The sequence below is a fragment of the Macaca fascicularis genome, chromosome X (genome assembly GCF_037993035.2).
Source record: "Macaca fascicularis isolate 582-1 chromosome X, T2T-MFA8v1.1".
NCBI lineage: Eukaryota > Metazoa > Chordata > Mammalia > Primates > Cercopithecidae > Macaca > Macaca fascicularis.
Genome location: NC_088395.1, coordinates 147,478,444 through 147,499,826, shown reverse-complemented (window position 1 = coordinate 147,499,826; position 21,383 = coordinate 147,478,444). Strand labels below are relative to the sequence as shown.

General features: G+C 42.1%; 1 protein-coding gene and 1 long non-coding RNA gene across 2 annotated transcripts in view; one reads left to right on the top strand and one right to left on the bottom strand.

Annotated features, from left to right (window-relative positions):
* Nucleotides 1-272: 272 nt before the first annotated feature.
* Nucleotides 273-3,451, bottom strand: LDOC1 (LDOC1 regulator of NFKB signaling). The gene has a single exon (XM_005594733.5). It carries the CDS (start codon nt 3,340-3,342, stop codon nt 2,902-2,904), a length of 441 nt encoding a protein of 146 aa, XP_005594790.1. The 5' UTR covers nt 3,343-3,451; the 3' UTR covers nt 273-2,901.
* Nucleotides 3,452-3,607: 156 nt separating this feature from the next.
* The window catches only part of LOC135969245 (uncharacterized), a 261,758-nt gene continuing 243,982 nt past the window's right edge, over nt 3,608-21,383 (top strand). The window contains exons 1-2 of the long non-coding RNA XR_010584393.1: nt 3,608-3,666; nt 9,500-9,601. This is a non-coding gene — a long non-coding RNA (uncharacterized lncRNA). The remainder of the gene's footprint in view (nt 3,667-9,499; nt 9,602-21,383) is intronic.

The following is a 21,383-nucleotide window of genomic DNA, read 5'->3' as shown; positions in this document are numbered from 1 at the left end:
CATGCACACATACTCAGGAAATGTACATTTCAGATCACAGAAGCTCCTTGGCCTAGTTCTCCCAGATGCCATTCAGATGCTGCCTCGGCATGGCATCCTTACTGACCCTCCCTTCCTCCACAGAACACATACTCATATGTCCTCAACTTCCACCCCAGAAAGGTCATTCCTAGATCTAATCACAGCCCAGATTCTCTTCCTGGCCCTTTCCTGTAACTAATCATCGAAGTTCTGGCCCAAGGCACAGTAAAAGTAGCAGACTGGACTAACTATGAAGGCAGAGATGACATTTTATTCAATGATATAACTCCACTCAGCATAACTGGGCCATAATCAGTTTAGAATAAATGATTTTTAGTCTCACTGGATCCTTTACCTTTTAGATCTTGCTCACTTTTCCCCATTTATCCCCAATTCAAGGCCTTTCTAGTCAGGAAGAAAGTGTAATTATCTGGCCTCACACATATTATGTCTCAAATATAAACTCTCTCTATTCCAAGGGTTTTTGTATATTTTCCAAGGAGACTAGGAGAAGTGATCAGTGAATTCTAAATAACCAGGTGTCTCCTTGATTCAGATTTGGAGGCAGCAGCTCCCCGAAGAGCCCCAGATCTCATTTCCACCCAAGCCTTGGCCTCTTTTATTAAGTCATACTCACCCCTGTCCCCACCCTCCAGAAACAGCTATCCTAGGTGTGAGATATAATTCCTACCCTGAACTTTGCCTGTTCACCACGTAAACAGCTTTGTTTCTTGCTTCATATAAGACTTCAAAAAGTAAATGGGGTCTTATCATGCTCTCATTTCCATTATCGCTGAACCTGCTCTGCTCCTCTTTACGCTGACATTTTCCTACTAAAGCCACGCTCAGAGCCAGAGACTTGCTTCCTGAGAATTCTGTCCCCAGGCCCAGGAGTAACAGCCCATGGTTTACTGAGTGCTCACCATGTAGCAGGGAAAGTTCTAAATGCTGCATGGGTATGATCTCATATAATCCACACCTATCAGGTGATTAATATGAAGCCCCATATCTCATTTAATCAACACTGAGGTTTACCAGTACAAATGAAATATCTTGCCTCAAAAGGCCTTAAACAGTAAGGAAATGTGTTATCTAAATTAATTAAAGGTTATAAAGTGAAGTTGGCTCCAGACATGGTACAATGAGGGAGGACATCTGGACAGATATAAATGAGAACTCTGAACCCCTCACATCCTCCTAAACCTTTCTAAGAGGTAGTCCTGTCAAATCCCCAACCAAGCTGCTCTGCATTAAACATTTCAATGACTTAACCTGGGGCAATGGCCTCACACAGGTATGCAGTTTCTTCTCAGCAGCCACCCCCTTCACTGCTCTGAACCCTCCAGGCCCAGAGATCTCAGCATAGCCCCCAGATAGCAGTACAAAGTCTGATTTAAGAGATAACCAAGCATCTTGCTAATTTCCATAGGGAGGAATCTGGGACACATCTATGAGTGGAAATTCTAAGGATGTCTGCCCAAGGAGGATGAAATGTTTGTTAAGATCAGGGTATATCTTTATGGATGCACTTGCCCAGGATCTGGGACTTAATGTTAGCTAGAGCACCTGTAAGTGACATGTTGGCTATTTGGAGTTTGAAAGTGACAATGTACTATGTTGGCTCTCTGGAGCCTGAACTCAACAGCTGCATATAGGCAATAAGGATTAAGGGGCAGAACTTCCCTGGCACAATATTAAGGAATCCAAAAGCTCAGAGAATTAGGAGCAATACATATATATGTCCTGGTTTATGCCTGTTGTTATGGTCTAATTATTAATACTGCCCTCTTTGCCATCTGCTCAGCCAACCCTTACCCATGCCACCCTGGAGGACCCAGAGAACACACCCTTTGCCAGGGCTTTAAGAAATGCGTTGGTGAAGGAAGCATCAGAACCCTGACAAAGCCCTGAGGTAGCTGTCCCCAGCAGCCTGGAGTTGACAGCAGGGATTCCTAGGATTGGTTGTATTCCCTGATTTCCATGGGAATAACGGTAGTCACAGTGACAGTTCTAGAGGTCAGTGATAGCACTTAACTATTAAAAGACAGTCATTTCGTTTTTTAGTGCTTGATATTTATTGAAAATAATGCCAATGCTTTTTCCAGGTAGTATTGAGGAGCTGGGCTGAGTGCTTGTTTGTTTTGTTTTTAGTACTATTTGTCCAAATGCATACATCTGTGGGACTGCTGCAATTTTGAAAGAAAAATGACAGCTGTGTAAAACCAGTGCATAGGAAAAAAGAAATATCAACAATTTGGCTGTCAGGCACACCGCGCCCCTGCAGCAATCTGGTATGGCAGGGGAGGACACTCGGAGTAGGTAGAAAACTAACCAGGCTGAATGATTGGCCTCTTCAGGGGTTGGTGAGCTGTCCAAATCAATGTCCGAAGAGGCAGAGCCAACTCTGGCATTTTCCAGGTTGGTCCTGATCTCGAAAGGCGGTAGTCTGTAGGTGGGATGTGGTGAGTGGATGTGAAGTGGCAGCATAGTTCTCTGGGCAGATGTAAGCCTGGCAGCAGGGCAGGTGGCAGCAGCAGGGCTATGGGTGGTCTGCGCAGTTTGTAACAGGGGCCTGGCCAATAGCTGGGGTTCAGGACACAGTTCAGATTAGCAGGGGAGGGATCCCCGGGATGGCCAGGGTAGATGACACTTCCAAGCACTTCCGAGTGAGTGAGGCTCCAGCCCCAACCCCAGCAGCAGGTAACTGGAGCACTATTCCTGGAACAAAGACAAGCACTACGGAGAAATGAAGAAAGAGCAGACGGGCGCGGGTAGGGAAGGGGACCGGAGGGCAAGGGGGAGAGCAGTGGCTCCTGGCGGGGTGAGGGCTGCGGGGAGGGGGTGACGGCGTGCAGGGCCCTCCCCCCGAGGCCCGAGGGCCTAGTAATTATCCTCTTCGTCCTCGTCGTCGTCGTCTTCGTCGTCATCCCAGCCAAAGCACTGTTTCATCTCATCGAGGAAGGCTCGGTAATCACCTAGGATGGGGCTATCCATCTCGATGTAGGGCACCACCCACTCCTCGGCTTCCCCGGTGAGGAGACTGATTAGGAATGCCACCTTCATGGCGTCGTTGCAGAATCGGTTCTCGTTCACGAGCATGTAAGACGCTGTCTGCACGATAAACTCGGGGAGCCGGGAGCTCTCGCCATTAAACGTTTCGGGGAAGGGCACCGGGCAGCTCGGCGGACGTACCTGGCGCAGCAGGCTGGCCCTCTCGCACACCAGCAGCCGCAGCTGTTCCATGAGCTGGCTGTTCTCGATGGTCAGGGCGCGGTGCCGCATCAGGAGCGCGTGCAGCAGCAGCACCAGCTCATCCACCATTGCGAACAGCCTGGAAGGACAGGGCTCGGCTCGGTTCGGCTCGGCCAAGGTGCGCACGGAGGCCTCGCAGGAAGTGCGTGTCCACGGAGACGCTCGATGGCCAGGGGCTGGGGGCGGGGGGCGGTGCGCGCCGGGGTCCGGGAGGCTACGCAAGCTCCGCCCACGAGGCCATTCGGACGGATGGTGCGCCGGCGCGGCGCGGGAGGGGCGTGGCCAGACTGGGGGCCGCGGCTGCGTGGGGGCGTGGCCGGGATGGGAAGGGTTTAGACAAAGAGGGCGTGGCCAGGAAAAGGATGCACTGGGTCGCTGAACCACCGGCTTGTGGTAGGTCTCTAGGCGGGCAGTTAAAGGCTGGGGTAGGCTCCCCTAGCTCCTGGTTGTGGGGCCTGCGTTAGCAGAGGACCTGGCGAGCGCTGAGTTTGGTCTCAGAGAAGGCAAATTTGTTCAAACTGAAAGGATTAGCCACCCTTCTACCTAGGCAACTCTCACAACTCAGTTGTTCCTTCGTGGGTCTGTGGCCACTAGATTCTCTTGGCGTGATGTTTTATTAACACATTTTCTTTCTTGTTTAAATCTCACTCAGAGAAGTATTGACACTGCTGGCTGCACTGTGGGACTCACACTTCCTTTTAGGATCATGAAGACCTTCAGGGGTTCCTGCCTTTCATGAAAAAGGCAGTATTTAAACAGTGACTTCTTTAGTAGGGGAATAATACGGCATACTCCCTTAAAACAAACAAACAAAAAAAAACAAACCTAAGTAGCAGGATATAAAGAAGTTTTGCAAAATGAGCATCCAATAATCAATTGCAGGCATCCCACATATCTTTGATTCTCTATTTCTTGTCCTGCTGTTAGTGCCTTTGGCCACTGGGTTTTATTCTGTACTTAAAAATGAACTGTTAAGATGTTTGTGTTTTTAAATAATTTTGTTTTTCTACTTTAAACGGATCCCTGATCCTAGAGCCGACAGGAATTGTTGGCTCTGCTTTCAAATATATTGCCAATTCAGTCATGACTTGTCATTTCTACCACTGCCACCCTGATCCCCAGCCTTTCTCACCCAGACTGCTGCAACTAATCACTTAGCTTTCACTCTTTTCTTCCTATAGTATATTCTCCATAGAGTAGCCACAGGAATCCTTTAAAACAAAAATTAGGGCCGGGCGCGGTGGCTCACGCCTGTAATCCTAGCACTTTGGGTGGCCAAGGAGGGCGGATCACGAGTCAGGAGATCGAGATCATCCTGGCTAACAGGGTGAAACCCTGTCTCTACTAAAAATACAAAATATTAGCGGGGAGTGGTGGCAGGTGCCTGTAGTTCCAGCTACTCAGGAGGCTAAGGCAGGAGAATCGCTTGAACCCGGGAGGCGGAGGTGGCAGTGAGCCGAGATAGCGCCAGCGCACTCCTCCAGCCTTGGTTACCAAGCGAGACTCCATCTCTAAAAAAAAAAAACAAAAACAAACAAACAAACAAACAAAAACAGTTAGATCCCTTCACGCCCCTGCTCAAAATCCTCCAGTAGTTTCACCTCAGAATAAAGAGCAAAGTTGCAGCCAAGGCCTACAAGGCCCCTCCTTCTATCCTGTGCCTCTTCCCATTTTCTGCTGTGCTCTCATCACTGTCTTCCTTGCTGATTCTCACACCCATCAAGCAGTTCTGGCTTCATAGCCTTTGCACCTTCTATCCCTTCTCCTTTGCAAGGATGTCATCCCAGTTGGCTGCCTGACTCCTCCTACTGCTTTCAGAGAGAACTTTTCTGACCACTGGACCTATCAGAGCACCCTGTTCTCTGCCACCAATCTGTAACCCTTTACTCTGCTTCATTTATCTACATAACATTTATTGTGCTACTAGCCACCATGTCATATGTGTATATAGGACTTTGCTCATCATCTGCTTCCATTTTAGAATATATAAGTCAAAGAAACACTGCTTTTGCTATCTGGTCTATCCCTAATGTCTAGATAAGTTCTGGCCCAGAGTAGAGGCTTCATTAATGTTTGGCGTGTAATATAATCTCAGAGTGCAGATGCTGAGATAAAAATTAGAAGTTGTGGCTGCACAAAGTGTTAAATAATACTCTTTAAATTGTTAAGTGTAAGGTTGGGCATGGTGGCTCATGCCTGTAATCCCAGCACTTTGGGAGGCCGAGGGGGGGGGGGCAGATCACCTGAGGTCAGGAGTTCGAGACCAGGCTGACCAACATGGAGAAACCCCGTCTTTCCAAAAAATACAAAATTAGCCAGGTGTGGTGGCAGGTGCCTGTAATCCCAGCTACTTGGGAGACTGAGGCAAGAAAATCACTTGAACCCAGGAGGCAGAGGTTGCAGTGAGCCGAGATCACACTATTGCACTCCAGCCTGGGCAGCAAGAGCAAAACAACGTCTCAGAAAAAAGAAAAAAGAGAAACAGAAAAAAAAAAAAATTGTTCAGTGTATTTTATCTCTGACCATGAATCAGTCTCGATTGTGAAACAATGACTGATGTAATAAAACTGGCTGAATAGATTTTTAAAGAAGTTCAATTCAATCCTTTAGGATAGAATTGAATGATCATCCATGGGAGTAGGAGACTGGGAAAGAGCAGAGAAATAGGGCCAAGACCCAAGCAGGGACCTGGGGAAGATGACACTGGTGAAAGGATGGGCAGTGAAAAAAAGAGATAGGAAGAATGTGAGCTTTTGGCCTCTCCTGTGCTATCAGCTCCGCCACCCGAGAAGTTGGCAGGCAGGGATCCACTCTCACTCTTAATTTTATCTTCAGCACCTGGCAGTGTTTACTAGTTGTTCCATAAATGTTCAGTGTAAGGATTGAGGGGAGGGATGGGAAATGTGGAAAGTAGGTCTCTGATCCTCATGCCAAATTTATAGTTCAGAGTACAGGATGGGCCTGACTGGGACAGAGGTAGTGGCCAGCTCCACCTTTCATATCCAGGCCCTAATACAGGAAGAGTACTCAGGGTTCCACTCCTAGGAGCACACTTTTTTTCTTTCTTTCTTCTTCTTTTTTTTTTTTTTCAGATGGAGTTTAGCTCTTGTTGCCCAGGCTGCAGTGCAGTGGCGCGATCTCGACTCACTGTAACCTCCGCCTCCTGGGTTCAAGTGATGTTCCTGCTTCAGCCTCCTGAGTAGCTGGGATTACAGGCATGCACTACCATGCCCGGCTAATTTTATATTTTTAGTAGAGATGGGGTTTTTCCATCTTGGTCAGGCTGGTCTCAAACTCCCAACCTAAGGTGATCCGCCCGCCTCGTCCTCCCAAAGTGCTAGGATTACAGGTGTGAGCCACCACGCCCGGCCTAGAGCACACTTTCTGTAGCAGACACTGGACCAGGTGATTGGCAGGGCTGTCACAATGACTCATACACAAGGACCAGACATGGGAATGGGCATTTTAGAGCCAGAGACCCAAGAGGTAAATACCTAAACCTAATAAAGCAATAGGTTGATGGTGCTATACCATCATGCCAGCCTCTCTAACTCTAAAGCCTATGCCCTTGCTCTGAACAATTAATATGTGCTGGACCCTTGTATTTCAGTGGGCCCAGGCAGGTCTAGTGGGGAACCAGACATGATTAGGCAGATGCTGCCCTAATTTTCTTCCTACAACCCCATAGCAGAGGGATTCAGAGAGGAAACCAGATGAGGCAACCACTAGTATTCCCTCTGAGTGCGCTCTGAGACCCTGGAAGACAGGAAATGTCCTGCCCAAAACTGTGCCCAGAACTGAGCAGTGACTTTGGGAGGTGCTTCCATGGTTGCAGAAAGGGAATGGAGACAAGCAGCTTAGCACTGACTCACAAGGGAAGCAGTCAGGAAGAGGTATATAGTATCAGTTGATAGAACATGTAGAATCTTAATGCTTATGTTAACCAGCTTCCAGGTGCCTGTGAGGCTCTCCCACCAGTGCCAATGCCTATCAGCACTTCTTTCTCCATTCACCCTGCTCACGGCTGCATGTCGCCTTCTTCATTTTCTTTCCCCCTCTCTAGTGGCCTTTAAATGTTCCTTTACACTGACGTGAATATGTTGGGGGCAGACAGAAGTACTCCTGGTGTCAAGTACTCATAGAGAGTACTTGTCTCGGGCTCATAAAATTTATCAGGACAGCTCTGGCTTGGAACACCCTAGGGGTGGCTTAGACTTCACCATTTGGCAAGAGCACACGCCCAAGGCACTCACTGCCACCATCTCTCAGGTAACCCTGCCCTGGTACACATCAAGCATCCAGACTGTAAAATTCTCTTGAAATGAACATGAAAATTTCCCATGATTCTTGAGCCACCAGATGAGTGTGCACATATCAACTGGGTAAACTAACTCGGCACTCAAACATGCAGCCAGGAACAGAAACAGCTTCAGAAAGAATATTTGTAAGAGGACTGGATGAATGCTGCCGGGAGCCGGATCTCTTCCCATATGGACTTCCCCCATCTCTCTTCTTAGCCAGGTGCACCTGGGACTGCTTTTTACAGAAACCGCATTTGGAGGGCAATAGGGACCTCTGGCCCAGAGAGAGGAATGAAAAGGGACAACTTCCTCCCTCCTGTCTTTGCCCTCTCCAGCTTACTAAAGTGCTGGAAACATTTTTACATGTTTATTAATATACTAAATGAATGTATTCTTATGGTTGAAATACATTAAATAATTGATGTCTTAAAAATAAAAAAGGAACACTCTTAAGACCTCTCCTGCTCACAAAACATCACTTACTAAGATTATTGAAAATTCATATTTTGCCCTCTCTTGTTCTCTCTCTCTAAGGAGATTCAACTTTTCAGTTTCATAGATGATATAGAAAAAGCCTGGTGCAAATAAAGTCATAGTTCCAGATATGGAACTGGAAAATCAGATTTCTATAACTGAAAGATTATTATGAATTAATGTTTCACATTAAGTATTTTGTATTCTTCACGTGTAGGCTTTTGTATTGCCGTAATATAGAATTTATTGCCTGCAGTGTGCTGCGCTAGATGGTTGTTAGTTTTTCTCTTGCCTAATTATTTTAATATAATTGGTCACATTGATTGTACAAGAGCTTTATACACGTGTTTTGTTTCTGCCATTTTTGTACGTTTTAGAAAATATCTGGCATCATGTTGAATTTGTTCTTATGGATCTCCAGAAAGTGATCTGTTATCATCTGTGTTTGCCTGTTTTGTTTTAACTGTTTAATAGCCTGTCTTTTAGATTGGCTAGTTACTTTGATCTAGACTTAGTTTTTCATGAGGCAGAATGGGTGTGGTGAATGGAAGGTAACCACAGATTCTTTGCCATGCAGCAGAGAAGTAGAAACAATTTTCCCTGCCTCATTAATCTGGGGTGACCCTGTGACTTGATTTGACAAGCACAATGCGATGCAGTGCCTTAAAATTTATGAGACAAGGCCTTAAATAACTGAAGATTCTGCCTTTGCCACTGGGTACACTTCCTATTAAGAGTCACCCACCATATATAAGAAGTCTAACTACCATGGGGTCATTATACTGTGAAGAAACTGAAGCTAGCCACGTAGAGAAAGAGAGATCATGTGGAGGAGCAGCAAGACAGTAAACAAACATGAGACTGAAGCTCCTTTCTTGGACTTTCCAGCCTAGCAGAGCCACTACCTAAATGCAGCTGAATGAATAACTCCAACTGACCATACATAAAGCAAAAAAAAAAAAAAAATCCAGCTGAGCCCTAACTGAATTTATGACCCACAGAACCATGAATAAATAGAACGCCAGTTGCTGTAAGCCACCAAGTTTTGGGATCGTTTGTTACCTGGCAGTAGAGGACTTAAACATGGAGAAACTTAGGGTATGCTGCAGATAAAAGCAGGAGCCCCATATTAAAAAAATATACAATTTCTGAATCTACTGCCCTATTCCATTTTCTTAGATTTATATTTGTCTATTTGGCATCCATTAATCACAAGGCCAAACTAATGGCCAAAGTTCTTTGCATCCTCCTTGCCATCCAAAGCCCATACTTTGAAACTACTTCCTTTATCTAATTCTCATGCATCAAGCCAATATTTTCCCTGCTCTAAATTAGCCTGAAGCCAAGTATCAGACAACTAGGGATCGGCCTCATCCCCCTAAACCAGCTGGAATTATTCGAACTAGCCGATTCTAAACTGTTTGGCCTGCCCTGCCTTGCCTTTCCCACAGATACGCCACTGAAGACTATGGCTTCCACTCACTCCTTTCTGCCTTCCGGTGTTTACCCACGTGCCCCTGCGTGATGTGGTGAGCCTCCTCCTCTCAGGAAATGTAAGTAACGAAAATCTTACAGTTACATTGGCCTTTCTATGTCGTCACTCAGTCATCTCCATAAATTAAAATCCTGCAGGTACAATGGGGACACGTGAAAAGTAATCCTGTTCTGTGAGGAACTCTGAAGCGTGTGCTTGTGCATGAGTGCCTCTCTGTCCTTGTGTGAGTGTCTGTAGTCAAGCAGACATAAGCGTATTGCTGCCCTGTAACATCAAGGATGCTGCGTGTAGGGAAAACTGGCAGTGTCATGGTATGACAAAGAATCAAAAGCAGCCATGTTTACTCCAGGGAATCTATATGCCTATGTAAAAGCAGTGAAGCACATTTCAGGGAAGCATTATGGGAAAAAAATAATTTTTGAAAAGAGGAGTTCTGTCTTCATACTCTTGCTTGCAACCTGTGTTGCTTGAGTAAGTCATTTATTCTTTTTTCTGAGCTTCTGTTTCCGTATCAGTAGTGTGCATCCTACTAATATCTATATCATAAGGCTGCAGTGAATATCAAATCATAAAATATAAGAGCATCTGGCAAACTACAAAAAACTTTTGTATACAGATTACATATTATTGTTCACTGGACAATTGAGATTTAGTAGCCTTGCAGTGACTCATATTAACTGCATGTTAAATTTAATAGGTAGGTAGTTCACTTCTCTTATGTTAACCTAGTATCCATGAGTTTATCCATGAAGTTTAAAAGTATAAAGTATACCTTTGAATAACTAGCTGGAGGAATAAAATAAGGTTATAACAGGATCTTACTTTTTGTCAATTCAAAGCATTCTGCTCTTATAAGTTTTTTAGGGAAAAAAAAGACATCTATTATTATAGTCCAAAGACCTACATGTTACATTTTCTATTTTGTCCTATCAATCTGGAAAAAATCCATACCACATCTGGGATATGGATACACAGTCCCCTCTCAGAGTAAAGAGGCAATTATATCTCCAGAAACTTTTCATCACTATAGACCATGGTGGTCTTCCTTGGAGAGGCCAGCAGTTCCAGGGACATATGAAAGAGAGAAAACAGGATTTTCTCGGCCTTAGAAGTTTCTCTGGCCTGCCTTCACCTGAGCCAGCATCCTCTCCTCTCAGGTTCTCTAGACTTGCCTGCTAGCCTCCTTCATGTCCCTTGGTATCTCCTAAACACTCAGTGATAATTTTTGTTTTTGATTTTTAATTTTTGTGGGTACACAGTAGATGTATTTTTTGTGGGGTACGTGAGATATTTTGATACAGGCATAAAATACATAATAAACACATCAGGGCAAATGGGATATCTGTCACCTCAAGAATTTATCATTTCTTTGTGTTACAAACATTCTAATCTTACTCTTTTTGTTGTTTTTAAATGTATAATAAATTATTATTGACTATAGTCACCCTGTGTGCTACCAAATACTATGTCTTATTTATTCTTTTTTCTTTTCTTTTCTTTTTTTTTTTTGAAATGGAGTCTCAGTCTGTTGCTCAGGCTGGAATGCAGTGGCAGGATCTTGGCTCACTGCAACCAGTGCCTCCCGGGTTCAAGCAATTCTTCTGCTTCAGCCTCCCGAGTAGCTGGGATTACAGGCACCCACCACCATGCCCAGCTAAGTTTTGTATTTTTAGTAGAGATGGAGTTTCACCATATTGGCCAGGCTGGTCTCGAACTCCTGACCTCAAATGATCCAACTGCCTCAACCTCCCAAAGTGCTGAGGTTACAGGCATGAGCCACCACGCCCGGCCTTGTTTAATCTTTCCATTTTCTAACTATATTTTTGAACTCATTAACCACTCCCACTTCACCCCCAGCCCCCCACTACCCTTCCCAGCCTCTGTTAACTATCATTCCACTCTCTATCTCTCCATGTGTTCAATTGTATTAATTTTTATTTCCCACAAATGAATCAAAACATCCAAAGTTTGTCTTTCTAGGACTGGCTTATTTCACCGAACATAATGTCCTCCAGTTCCGTGTATGTGTTTGCAAATGACAGGATCTCATTATTTTCTGTGGCTGAATAGTACTGCATTGTGTCTATGTACCACATGTTCTGTATCCATTAATCTTTGATGCACACTTACATTGCTTCCGAATCTTGGCTATTGTGAACAGTGATGCAACAAACACGAGATTGCAGATACCCATCGGTATGAGGAAATCAATATGCTGATTTCCTTTCTTTTGGGTATATTCCCAGCCAGTGGGATTACTGGATCATATGGTGTCTCAACTTTTATTTTCTTGAGGACCCACCAAACTGTTCTCCTTAGTGGTTGACTAATTTACATTCCCACCAACAGTGTAAAAGGATTCCCTTTTCTCCACATCCTTGCCAGCATTTGTTACTTCCTGACTTTCGGATATAAGCCATTTTAACTGGTGTGAGATGATATCTCATTGTAGTTCATAATTGCATTTCTCTGATCAGTGATGTTGAGCACCTTTTCATATGCTTGTTTGCCATTTGTATGTATTCTTCTGAGAAATGTCTATTCAGATCTTATGCCCAATTTTTTCGTAGGACTATTAGATTTTTTCCTATAGAGTTGTTTGAGCTCCTTACATATTCTGGTTATTAATCCCTTGTCAGCTGGATTGTTTGCAAATATTCTTTCCCCTTCTGTTGGTTATCTCTCCGTTTTGTTGATTCATTTCTTTGTTGTACAGAAGCTTTTTAACTTGATGTGTTTCCATTTGTCCATGATTACCTTGGTTGCTTGTGTTTGTGGGGTACTGCTCAAGAAATTTTTGCCCAGACCAGGGTCCTAGAGATTTTCCCCAATGTTTCTTCTTTTTTTTTTTTTTTGAGGTGGAGTCTCACTCTGTTACCCAGGCTGGAGTGCAATGGCGTGATCTTGGCTCACTGCAACCTCCACCTCCCAGATTCAAGTGATTCTCCTGCCTCAGCCTCCAGAGTAGCTGGGATTGCAGGCATGTGTTACCATGTCTGGCTAATTTTTGTATTTTTAGTAGAGACGGGAGTTTCACCATGTTGGCCAGGCTGGTCTTGAACTCCTGACCTCAGGTGATCCACCCACCTCGGCCTTCCAAAGTGCTGGGATTACAGGCGTGAGCCACCGTGCTCGGCCTTCCTGAATGTTTTCTTTTAGTAACTTTATGGTTTGAGATCTTAGATTTAAGTCTCTAATCCATTTTGATTTGATTTTTGTATACGGTGAGAGATAGAGGTCCAGTTTCGTTCTTCTGCATATGGATGGATATATCCTTTACCTGGCCCTATATATTGAACAGAGTGTCCTTTTTCCAGGATATGTACTTGGCACTTGTGTTGAAAATCAGTTCGATGTAAATAAGTACATTTGTTTCTGTGTTCTTTATTCTGTTTCATTGGTCTTTGTATCTGCTTTTATACTAGTACTATGCTGTTTTGGTTGCTATAACTCTGTAGTATAATTTGAAGTCATGTCATGTGATTCCTACAGTTTTCTTCTTTTGCTCACAGTGGCTTTGGATATTCTGGGTCTTTTATGATTCCATATAAATTTTAGGATTATTTTTCCTATTTCTGTAAAGAATGTCATTGGTATTTTGATAGAGATTGCATTGAATCTATAGATTGCCTTGGGTAGTATGGACATTTCAACAATATTGATTTTTCCAATCTCCAATCATAAAATATCTTTCCTTTTTTTGTGTCTTTATTTTCTTGTATTAATGTTTTATAGTTTTCATTGCAGAGATCATTCACTTTGGTTAATTCCCAGGTATTTTGTTTTATATTTAGCTATTGTAAATGGGATTACTTTCTTGGTTTCTTTTTCAGATTATTTGCTGTTGGCATATAGAAATGTTACTGATTTTTGTACATTGATTTTGTACCCTGCAACTTTATGGAGTTTGTTCATCAATTCTAATAGTGTTTTATGGAGTCTTTAGTTTTTTCCAAATATACAAACATCATTTGCAAGCAAGTATAATTTGAATTCTTCCTTTCCAATTTGGATGCCCTTTATTTCTTTCTCTTGTCTAATTTCTCTAGCCAGGATTTCCAGTGCTATATTGAATAACAGTGATGAAAGTGGGCATCCTTGTTGTGTTCCAGATCTTAGACAAAAGGCTTTCAATATTTCCCTGTTCAGTATGACACTAGCTGTATGTTGCATGTGACTTTTGTTCCTTCTATACCAAGTTTTTTTAGGGTTTTTATCTTACAGGGATGCTGAATTTTAATCACATGCTATTTCCACATCAATGAAATGGTTATAATTTTTGTCTTTCATACAGTTGATATGATGTATCACAATAATTGATTTCTGTATGTTGAACCATCCTTGCATCTGAGGGATAAATCCCATGGGGTAATGATGCATGATTTGTTTATTGTGTTGTTGAATTTGGATTACTAGTATTTTGTTGAGAATTTTTGCATCAATGTTCATCAGGGTTGTGGGCCTGTAGTAGTCTTTTTGAGCTATCTTTGTCTGGTTTTGGTATCAGGGTTATAGTTGCCTCGCAGAATGATTTTACAAGTATTCCCTTCTCCTCTGTCATTTGGAATAGTTTGAGTGAGACTGATATGAGTTTTTCTTTAAACATTTGGTAAAATTCAGCAGTGAAGCCATCGGGTCACAGGATTTTCTTTGCTGGAAGACTTTTACTTATGGTTTCAACCTCATTACTTGTTATTGGTCTATTCAGGTTTTGAATTTCTTCATGGTTCAACCTAAGTAGGTTGCATGTATCTAGGAATTTATCCCTTTCTCCTAGGTTTTCCAATTTATTGGCATATAGTTGCTCAATGTATTCTCTAATGATCCTGTGAATCTCTGTGGTATCAGTTGCAATGTCTCCTTTTTAATATCTGATTATTTATTTGGGTCTTCTCTCATTTTTTCTTGGTATGACTAAAAGTTTGTCAATTTTCTTTATCTTTTCGAAAAATTGACTTTTCATTTTGTTGATCTTTTCTATTTTTGGTTTTAAATTTTGTTTATTTCTGCTGTGATTTTCATTATTTATTTTCTTCTACCAGCCTTGGGTTTGATTTCCTCTTGCTTTTCTAGTTCTTTAAGATGCATTCTTAAAATGTATATTTTGAAGTTTTTTTTTTCTTTTTTGATGTAGGCATTTATAGTTCAAACTTCCTTCTTATTACTGCTTTTGCTGTACCCCATAGGTTTTGATGTGTTGTGTTTTCATTTTCATTTGTATCATGAAATATTTTGATATTCTTTTAAATTGCCTTACTGTTTCACTTGTCACTTAGGAATATATTGTTTAATTTCCATGTATTTGTGTAGATTCCAAATTTTCTCTTGTTACTGATTTCTAGTTTTATTCCATTGTGATCAAATAAGATACTTGATATTATTTCAGTTTTTTAATGTTTTAAGACTAATTTGTGACCTAACCTATGGGCTATCTTTGAGGATGATCCATGAGCTGAGGAAAAGAGTGTGTTTTCTGCAGCCATTGGATGAAATGTTCTGTAAATATCCATTAGATCCATTTGATCTATAGTGCAGATTAGGTCTGATGTTTCTTTGTTGATTTTCTGTCTAGATAATCTGTTCAATCCTGAAAATGAGGCGTTGAAGTCCCCAGCTGTTATTGTATTGGAATCTCTCTCTCTCTTTAGCTCTAAGAATATTTGCTTTATAAATTGAGGTGCTCCAGTGTTACATGCATATACATTTAAAATTATTATATCCTCTTTCTGAATTGACTGCTTTTTAATTAGATAAGAAGTTTCTTTGTGTCTATAGTTTTTGTGTTAAAATCTATTTTTTCTGATACAAGTATAGCTATTCCTGCTCTTTTTTGATTTTTGTTGGCATGGAATATCTTTTTCAATCTCTTTGTTTTGCATCTATGTATGTCTATGTGAAATGTGTTTTTTGTAGGCATTAGAGCTAATTTTTTTTTTTTTTTTTTTTAGTAGAGACGGGGTTTCACCATATTGACCAGGCTGGTCTTGAACTCCTGATCTTGTGATCCGCCCTCCTCGGCCTCCCAAAGTGCTGGGATTACAGGTGTAAGCCACCGCTCCCGGCCGAGTTTTAAGTCTCCCAGAAGCTTGTCTGCTTTAGTATTCCCACTGTATATTTTTAGTAGAGACGGGGTTTCTCCCTGTTGGTCAGGCTGGTCTCGAACTCCTGACGTCAGGTGATCCACCCACCTCAGCCTCCCAAAGTTCTGGGATTACAGACATGAGCCACTGTGCCCGGCCAATTTTGTCTTTTTTAAAATCTATTCTGTCACTCTTGTTTCTTTGGTTTGTAGAGTTTATTTCATTTACATACAATATTATTATTGATAAGTAAGGACTTACTCCTACCATTTTAAAATTTGTTTATCTAGTTTTTTTGTGGTCTTCTCTTCCTTCCTTCTTTTTTTTTCCTCTCTTCCGTTTTGTGAAAGTAATATTTTTTTCTGGTGGTATGTTTTAATTTCTTACTTTTAATTATTTTTTGTGTATCTGATGTCAGTTTTTTTATTTGAGACTACCATGTGGCTTGCAATTAACATCTTTTAATCTGATGTTTTAAACTGATGATAACCTTAACTCTAATTGCAAAAACAAACAAACGGACAATACTCAGTGATAATTTATCTCAATTCAGGAAATGGGTTATTTGAAGAAAAATTCTCGCTAAGAGGAGGTGTGAGCTGTATAAGGATATTTCCCAGCCTCTTTCTCAAATTTCATGCTGGTTCCTGCCAGTACATCACAGTTTGGGAAAAATGGGAATGGAATCACAGAAGTTTATTGTTGGAGGGGACAGTTTCACTCATTTACTATAAGAGTTTCAGTGTTTCTAAATGAGAAAAGGACCTGCAGAATGGCTCACCAATGAAAATAGATTACAAATGAAAAAGCAACGGTCCAGAGATGAACAACTTGTACAAGGCAAACATGAGACATCGTCTTTAAAGACAGCATGAAACTGTAAAAAGGACACTGGACTTGGAGGTGATAAAACCTGGTGCAGATTCTACATATGACATTTTATATCATGGACAAAATTCCAGATTCTCTAAATCTCAATTTCCTTATTTTTCTTCATTTATAAAAAGTGAGTAAAAAATGCTTTCTCACAGAATTGATGTGTTTCAAATTTTAAAAAAATTAGTATGACAGTAAGTTTTAAAGTGTAAATTGTTTTTCACACATTAATTCTTATCCATTTTTTCTAAAGTTATCTTGAAATCATTTCAAATTTATGAAAGAACTAGTAAAAATTTTATGAATTCCTGGATATTCTAACCCCCAGGTGAGCCAATTGGTTTTGTTTTTTGGGTTTTTTTTGTTTTGTTTTGTTTTGTTCTTTTTTTGAGATGAAGTCTCACTCTGTTGTCCAGGCTGGAGGGCAGTGGCGCAATCTTGGCTCACTCCTAGCTCTGCCTCCCAGGTTCATATCATTCTCCTGCCTCAGCCTCCCTAGTAGCTGGGACTACAGGCACCTGCCACCATGCCCAGCTACTTTTTTGTACTTTTAGTAGAGATGGGGTTTCATCGTGTTAGCCAGGATGATCTCGATCTCCTGACCTCGTGATCTGCCCACCTCGGCCTCCCAACGTGCTGAGATTACAGGCATGAGCCACCGTGCCCAGCTGTCAATTGCTATCTTTTTACCAAATTTGGCTTACTCTTGTTCTCTATGTCAGTATTTGTGTGTATATATGTATATGCGCTCACATTATCCTTTTTCTGAACCATTTGAGAGTTGCAAACAGAAAGGCTCATTACCACTTGTTATTTTGCTGAGCATTTTCGAAAAGCAAGTACACTATCCTACAAAACCACAGTCTATCAAAATCAAGGAGCTTAAAATTAATATAATGCTTCCACTTACCCCATTAAGATTTCCTTCAATTGTGCCCAAAATGTGATTTTTAGATCCAAGGTCCAAGCCTGGAGCATGTATTGTATTTAGTTATTGATATGGTTTGGCTGTGACCCCACCCAAATTTCATCTTGAGTTATAGCTCCCATAATCCCCACATGTTAGGGGAGGGACCTGGTGGGAGGTGATTAAAACATCGGCATGGGTTTTTCCAATCCTGTTCTCATGATAGTGAATAAGTCTTATGAGCTCTGATGGTTTTATAAAGGGCAGTTCCCCTGCAGATGCTCTCTGGCCTGCTGCCATGTAAGATGTGCCTTTGCTCCTCCTCCACCTTCCGGCATGATTGTGAGGCCTCCCCAGCCATGTGGAACTGTGAGTCCATTAAACCTATTTTCCTTTACAAATTTCCTAGTCTCAGATATTTCTTCATAGCAGTATGAAAATGGACTAACACAGTAATTTGGTACGGATAGATTGGGATACTGCTATTAAGATACCCAATAATGTGGAAGCAACTTTGGAAGTGGGTAACAGGCAGAAGCTGAAACAGTTTAGAGGGCTCAGAAGAAGATAGGAAAATGTAGGAAAGTTTGAAACTTCCTAGACACTTGAAGGGTTCAGAAGACAGGAAGATGTGGGAGTTTGGAACTTCCTAGAGACTTGTTGAATGGCTTTCACTAAAATGCTGCTAGTACTATGGACAATAAAGTCCAGGCTGAGGTGGTCTCAGATGGACATGAGGAACTTTTTGGTAACTGGAGCAAAGGTCACTCTTGCAATATGAAGAGACTGGTGGCATTTTGCCCCTGCTCCAGAGATCAGTAGAACTTTGAACTTGAGAGAGATGATTTCGGGTGTCTGGCAGAAGAAATTTCTAAGCAGCAAAGCACTCAAGAGGAAACAGAGCATAAAAGTTTGGAAACTTTGCAGCCTGACGATGCAATAGAAAAGAAAAACCCTTTTTCTGGGGAGAAATTAAAGCCAGCTGCAGAAATTTGCATAAGTAAGGAGGAGCCAAATGCTAATAATCAAGACAATGGGGACAATGTCTCCAGGACATGTCAGAGACACAGCCCCTCCCACCACAGGTCCAGAGTCCTAGGAGTGAAAAATGATTTCCTGGGCCAAATCTAGGGCCCTCCTGCTGTGTGCAGCCTAAGGACTTGGTGCCCTGTGCTCCAGCAACTCCAGCCGAGGGTAAAGAGGCCAAGGTACACCTCGGGCTGTGGCTTCAGAGAGTGAAAGCCCCAAGCCTTGGCAGCTTCCATGTGGTGTCGAGCCTGCAGGTGCACAGAAGCCAAGAACTAAGGTTTGGGAACCTCTGCCAAGATTTCAGATGATGTATGGAAATGCCTGGATGTTCAGGCAAAAGTTTGCTCCAGGGGCAGGGCCCTCATGGAGGACATCTGCTAGGACAGTACAGAAGGGAAATCTGGGGTCAGAGCTCCCACTCAGAGTCCCCACTGGGGCACTCCCTAGTGAAGATGTGAGAAGACAGCCACCATCCTCCAGATCCCAGAATGGTAGACCCACTGACAGCTTGCACCATGTTCCTGGAAAAGCCGCAGAAACTCAATGCCATCCATGACAGCAGCCATGATGGGAGGCTATACCCTGCAAAGCAACAGAAGCAGAGCTGCCCAAGGGAGCCCACCTCTTGCATTGGTATGACCTGGATGTGAGACATGATCAAAGGAGATGGAGATTGAGTCAATGGAGATCATTTTGATTGATGGCTCCACTGGATTTTGGGCTTGCATGGAATCTGTAGCCCCTTTGGCCAATTTTTCTCATTCATAATGGGTGTATTTACTCAATGCCTGTATCCCCATTGTATCTAGGAGGTAACTAACTTGCTTTTGACTTTACAGGCTCATGGGTGGAAGGGACTTGCCTTCTCTCAGATGAGACTTTAGACTTGGGCTTTTGAGTTAATGCTGAAATGAGTTAAGACTTTGGTGGACTGTTGGGAAGGCATGATTGGTTTTGAAATATGAGGACACGAGATTTGGGAGGGGTCAGGGATGGAATGAAATTGTTTGGCTGTGTCCCCACCCAAATCTCATCTTGAATTGTAGTTCCCATAATCCCCATGTATGGGAGGGACTCAGCGGGAGGTAATTGCATCATGGAGGCACGTTTTTTCCTGTGCTTTTCTTGTGATAGTGAGTAAGTCTCATGAGATCTGATTATTTTACAAAGAGCAATTCCCCTGAACATGCAGTCTTGCCTGCCACCATGTAAAACATGCCTTTGCTCCTCCTTCACCTTCTGCCATGATTGTGAGACCTCCCTAGCCATATGGAACTGTGAGTTCATTAAACCTCTTTTTCTCTATAAATTACCCAATCTCAGGTATTTTTTCATAGCAGTATGAAAATGGACTAATACAGTTACCATATCTCTTCAGTCTCTACAGTCTGGATCCATTCTTCAGTCTTTTCCTTGCCATATCCTTGACAGTTTTGAAAAGTGCAGGCTAGTAACTAAAAATGTCCCTCAATTCCTGATATTTATTCATTATTAGATAAATATTATGCATTTTCTTTAGAAGTATAGTGTTTTTCCAGTGAAACCCTGTCTCTACTAAAAATACAAAAAATAAGACGGGTGTGGTGGCGGGCACCTTTAGTCCTAGCTATGCAGGAGGCTGAGGCAGGAGAATGGCGTGAACCAGGGAGGTGGAGCTTGCAGTGAGCCGAGATTGTGCCACTGCACTCCAACCTGGGTGACAGAGCGAGACTCTGCCTCAAAACCAAAAAAAAAAAAAAAAAAAAAAGAAGAAGAAATGATGTAGTGTGTTTCTGCGTGCATCATATCAGAAAGCACATGATTTCAATTTTTTCCATCACTGGTGGTAGTAACTTTTATCACTTGTTTAAGGTGGTTTCTGCCAGATTTCTCCCCAAAGGGAAAATAATTATTTTGCAAGTTTTAGGAAGTATTTAATAGTAATTAAATTCTACTCTATAGGAATGTTTTCCATTCTTTTTTACATATCTCTCTATATATGTAAAATATATATACATATATATACACATATACATACAAAATATATATATTAGTGTAAACCTCTGGATTCCTATTTAATGCACTGGATTATAATCCATTACTATCATTTTTCATATCAAAGCTTACATTTTCCAGATTTGCCCAGTTGAAACCCCTTTAAGCTAGCTTACGTGTCTTATTGTCATGCTTATCTCATTCTTTGAGCACTTCTTTCTTTCCTGTACAATATGATATTCGTGGCTCATCTTGTACTTTTCTCGCCCCAGCCCTGGAATCAGCCATTTCTCCAAGGAATTCTCATTAACTTCAGTAGCGATTGTTTTTCAGAAATAAACATCTCAAGGTTAGGAGTGCAAATTGCTATTGATATTGATTTCTCACTTCTGGAACAACCATTCAGCCATTTGGAAAAGAAAGTCAACCTCAAACCTTACCTTATTCCATATACAAACATTAATCATAGACTTAACATAGACATCACAGCTACAAAGTTTCTTTTTTATATAAAAGAAAATAATTATAAATTGGATTTCATAAAAAGGAAATTATTTTGCTCATTAAAAGACACTGGTAAAGGCCAGGTGCAGTGGCCCATGCCTGTAATCCCAGCACTTTGGGAGGCTGAGGTGGGCAGATCACCTGAGGTCAGGAGTTTGAGACCAGCCTGACCAATATGATGAAACCCTGTCTCTACTAAAAATGCAAAAATTAACCGAGTGTGGTGGCATGCGCCCGTAATCCCAGCTACTCAGGAGGCTGAGACAGGAGAATCGCTTGAGCCCAGGAGGCATAGGTTGCAGTGAGCCAAGATCGTGCCACTGCAATCCAGCCTGACTCTAGTGACCAGCAGAATAATATTACATGATTCTGTATGTGTTTGCCCAGTTATTAATATAGGATCAGGCTTTCCCTGGAGGGACTTTCCTAAGCCTTTTTTGCTCTGATATCCCATTTTCTGTAACATTTTA

What these genes read in the sequence shown, in the direction of transcription:
- LDOC1 (XM_005594733.5), bottom strand. Translation starts at nt 3,342, where the DNA reads ATGGTGGATGAGCTGGTGCTGCTGCTGCACGCGCTCCTGATGCGGCAC.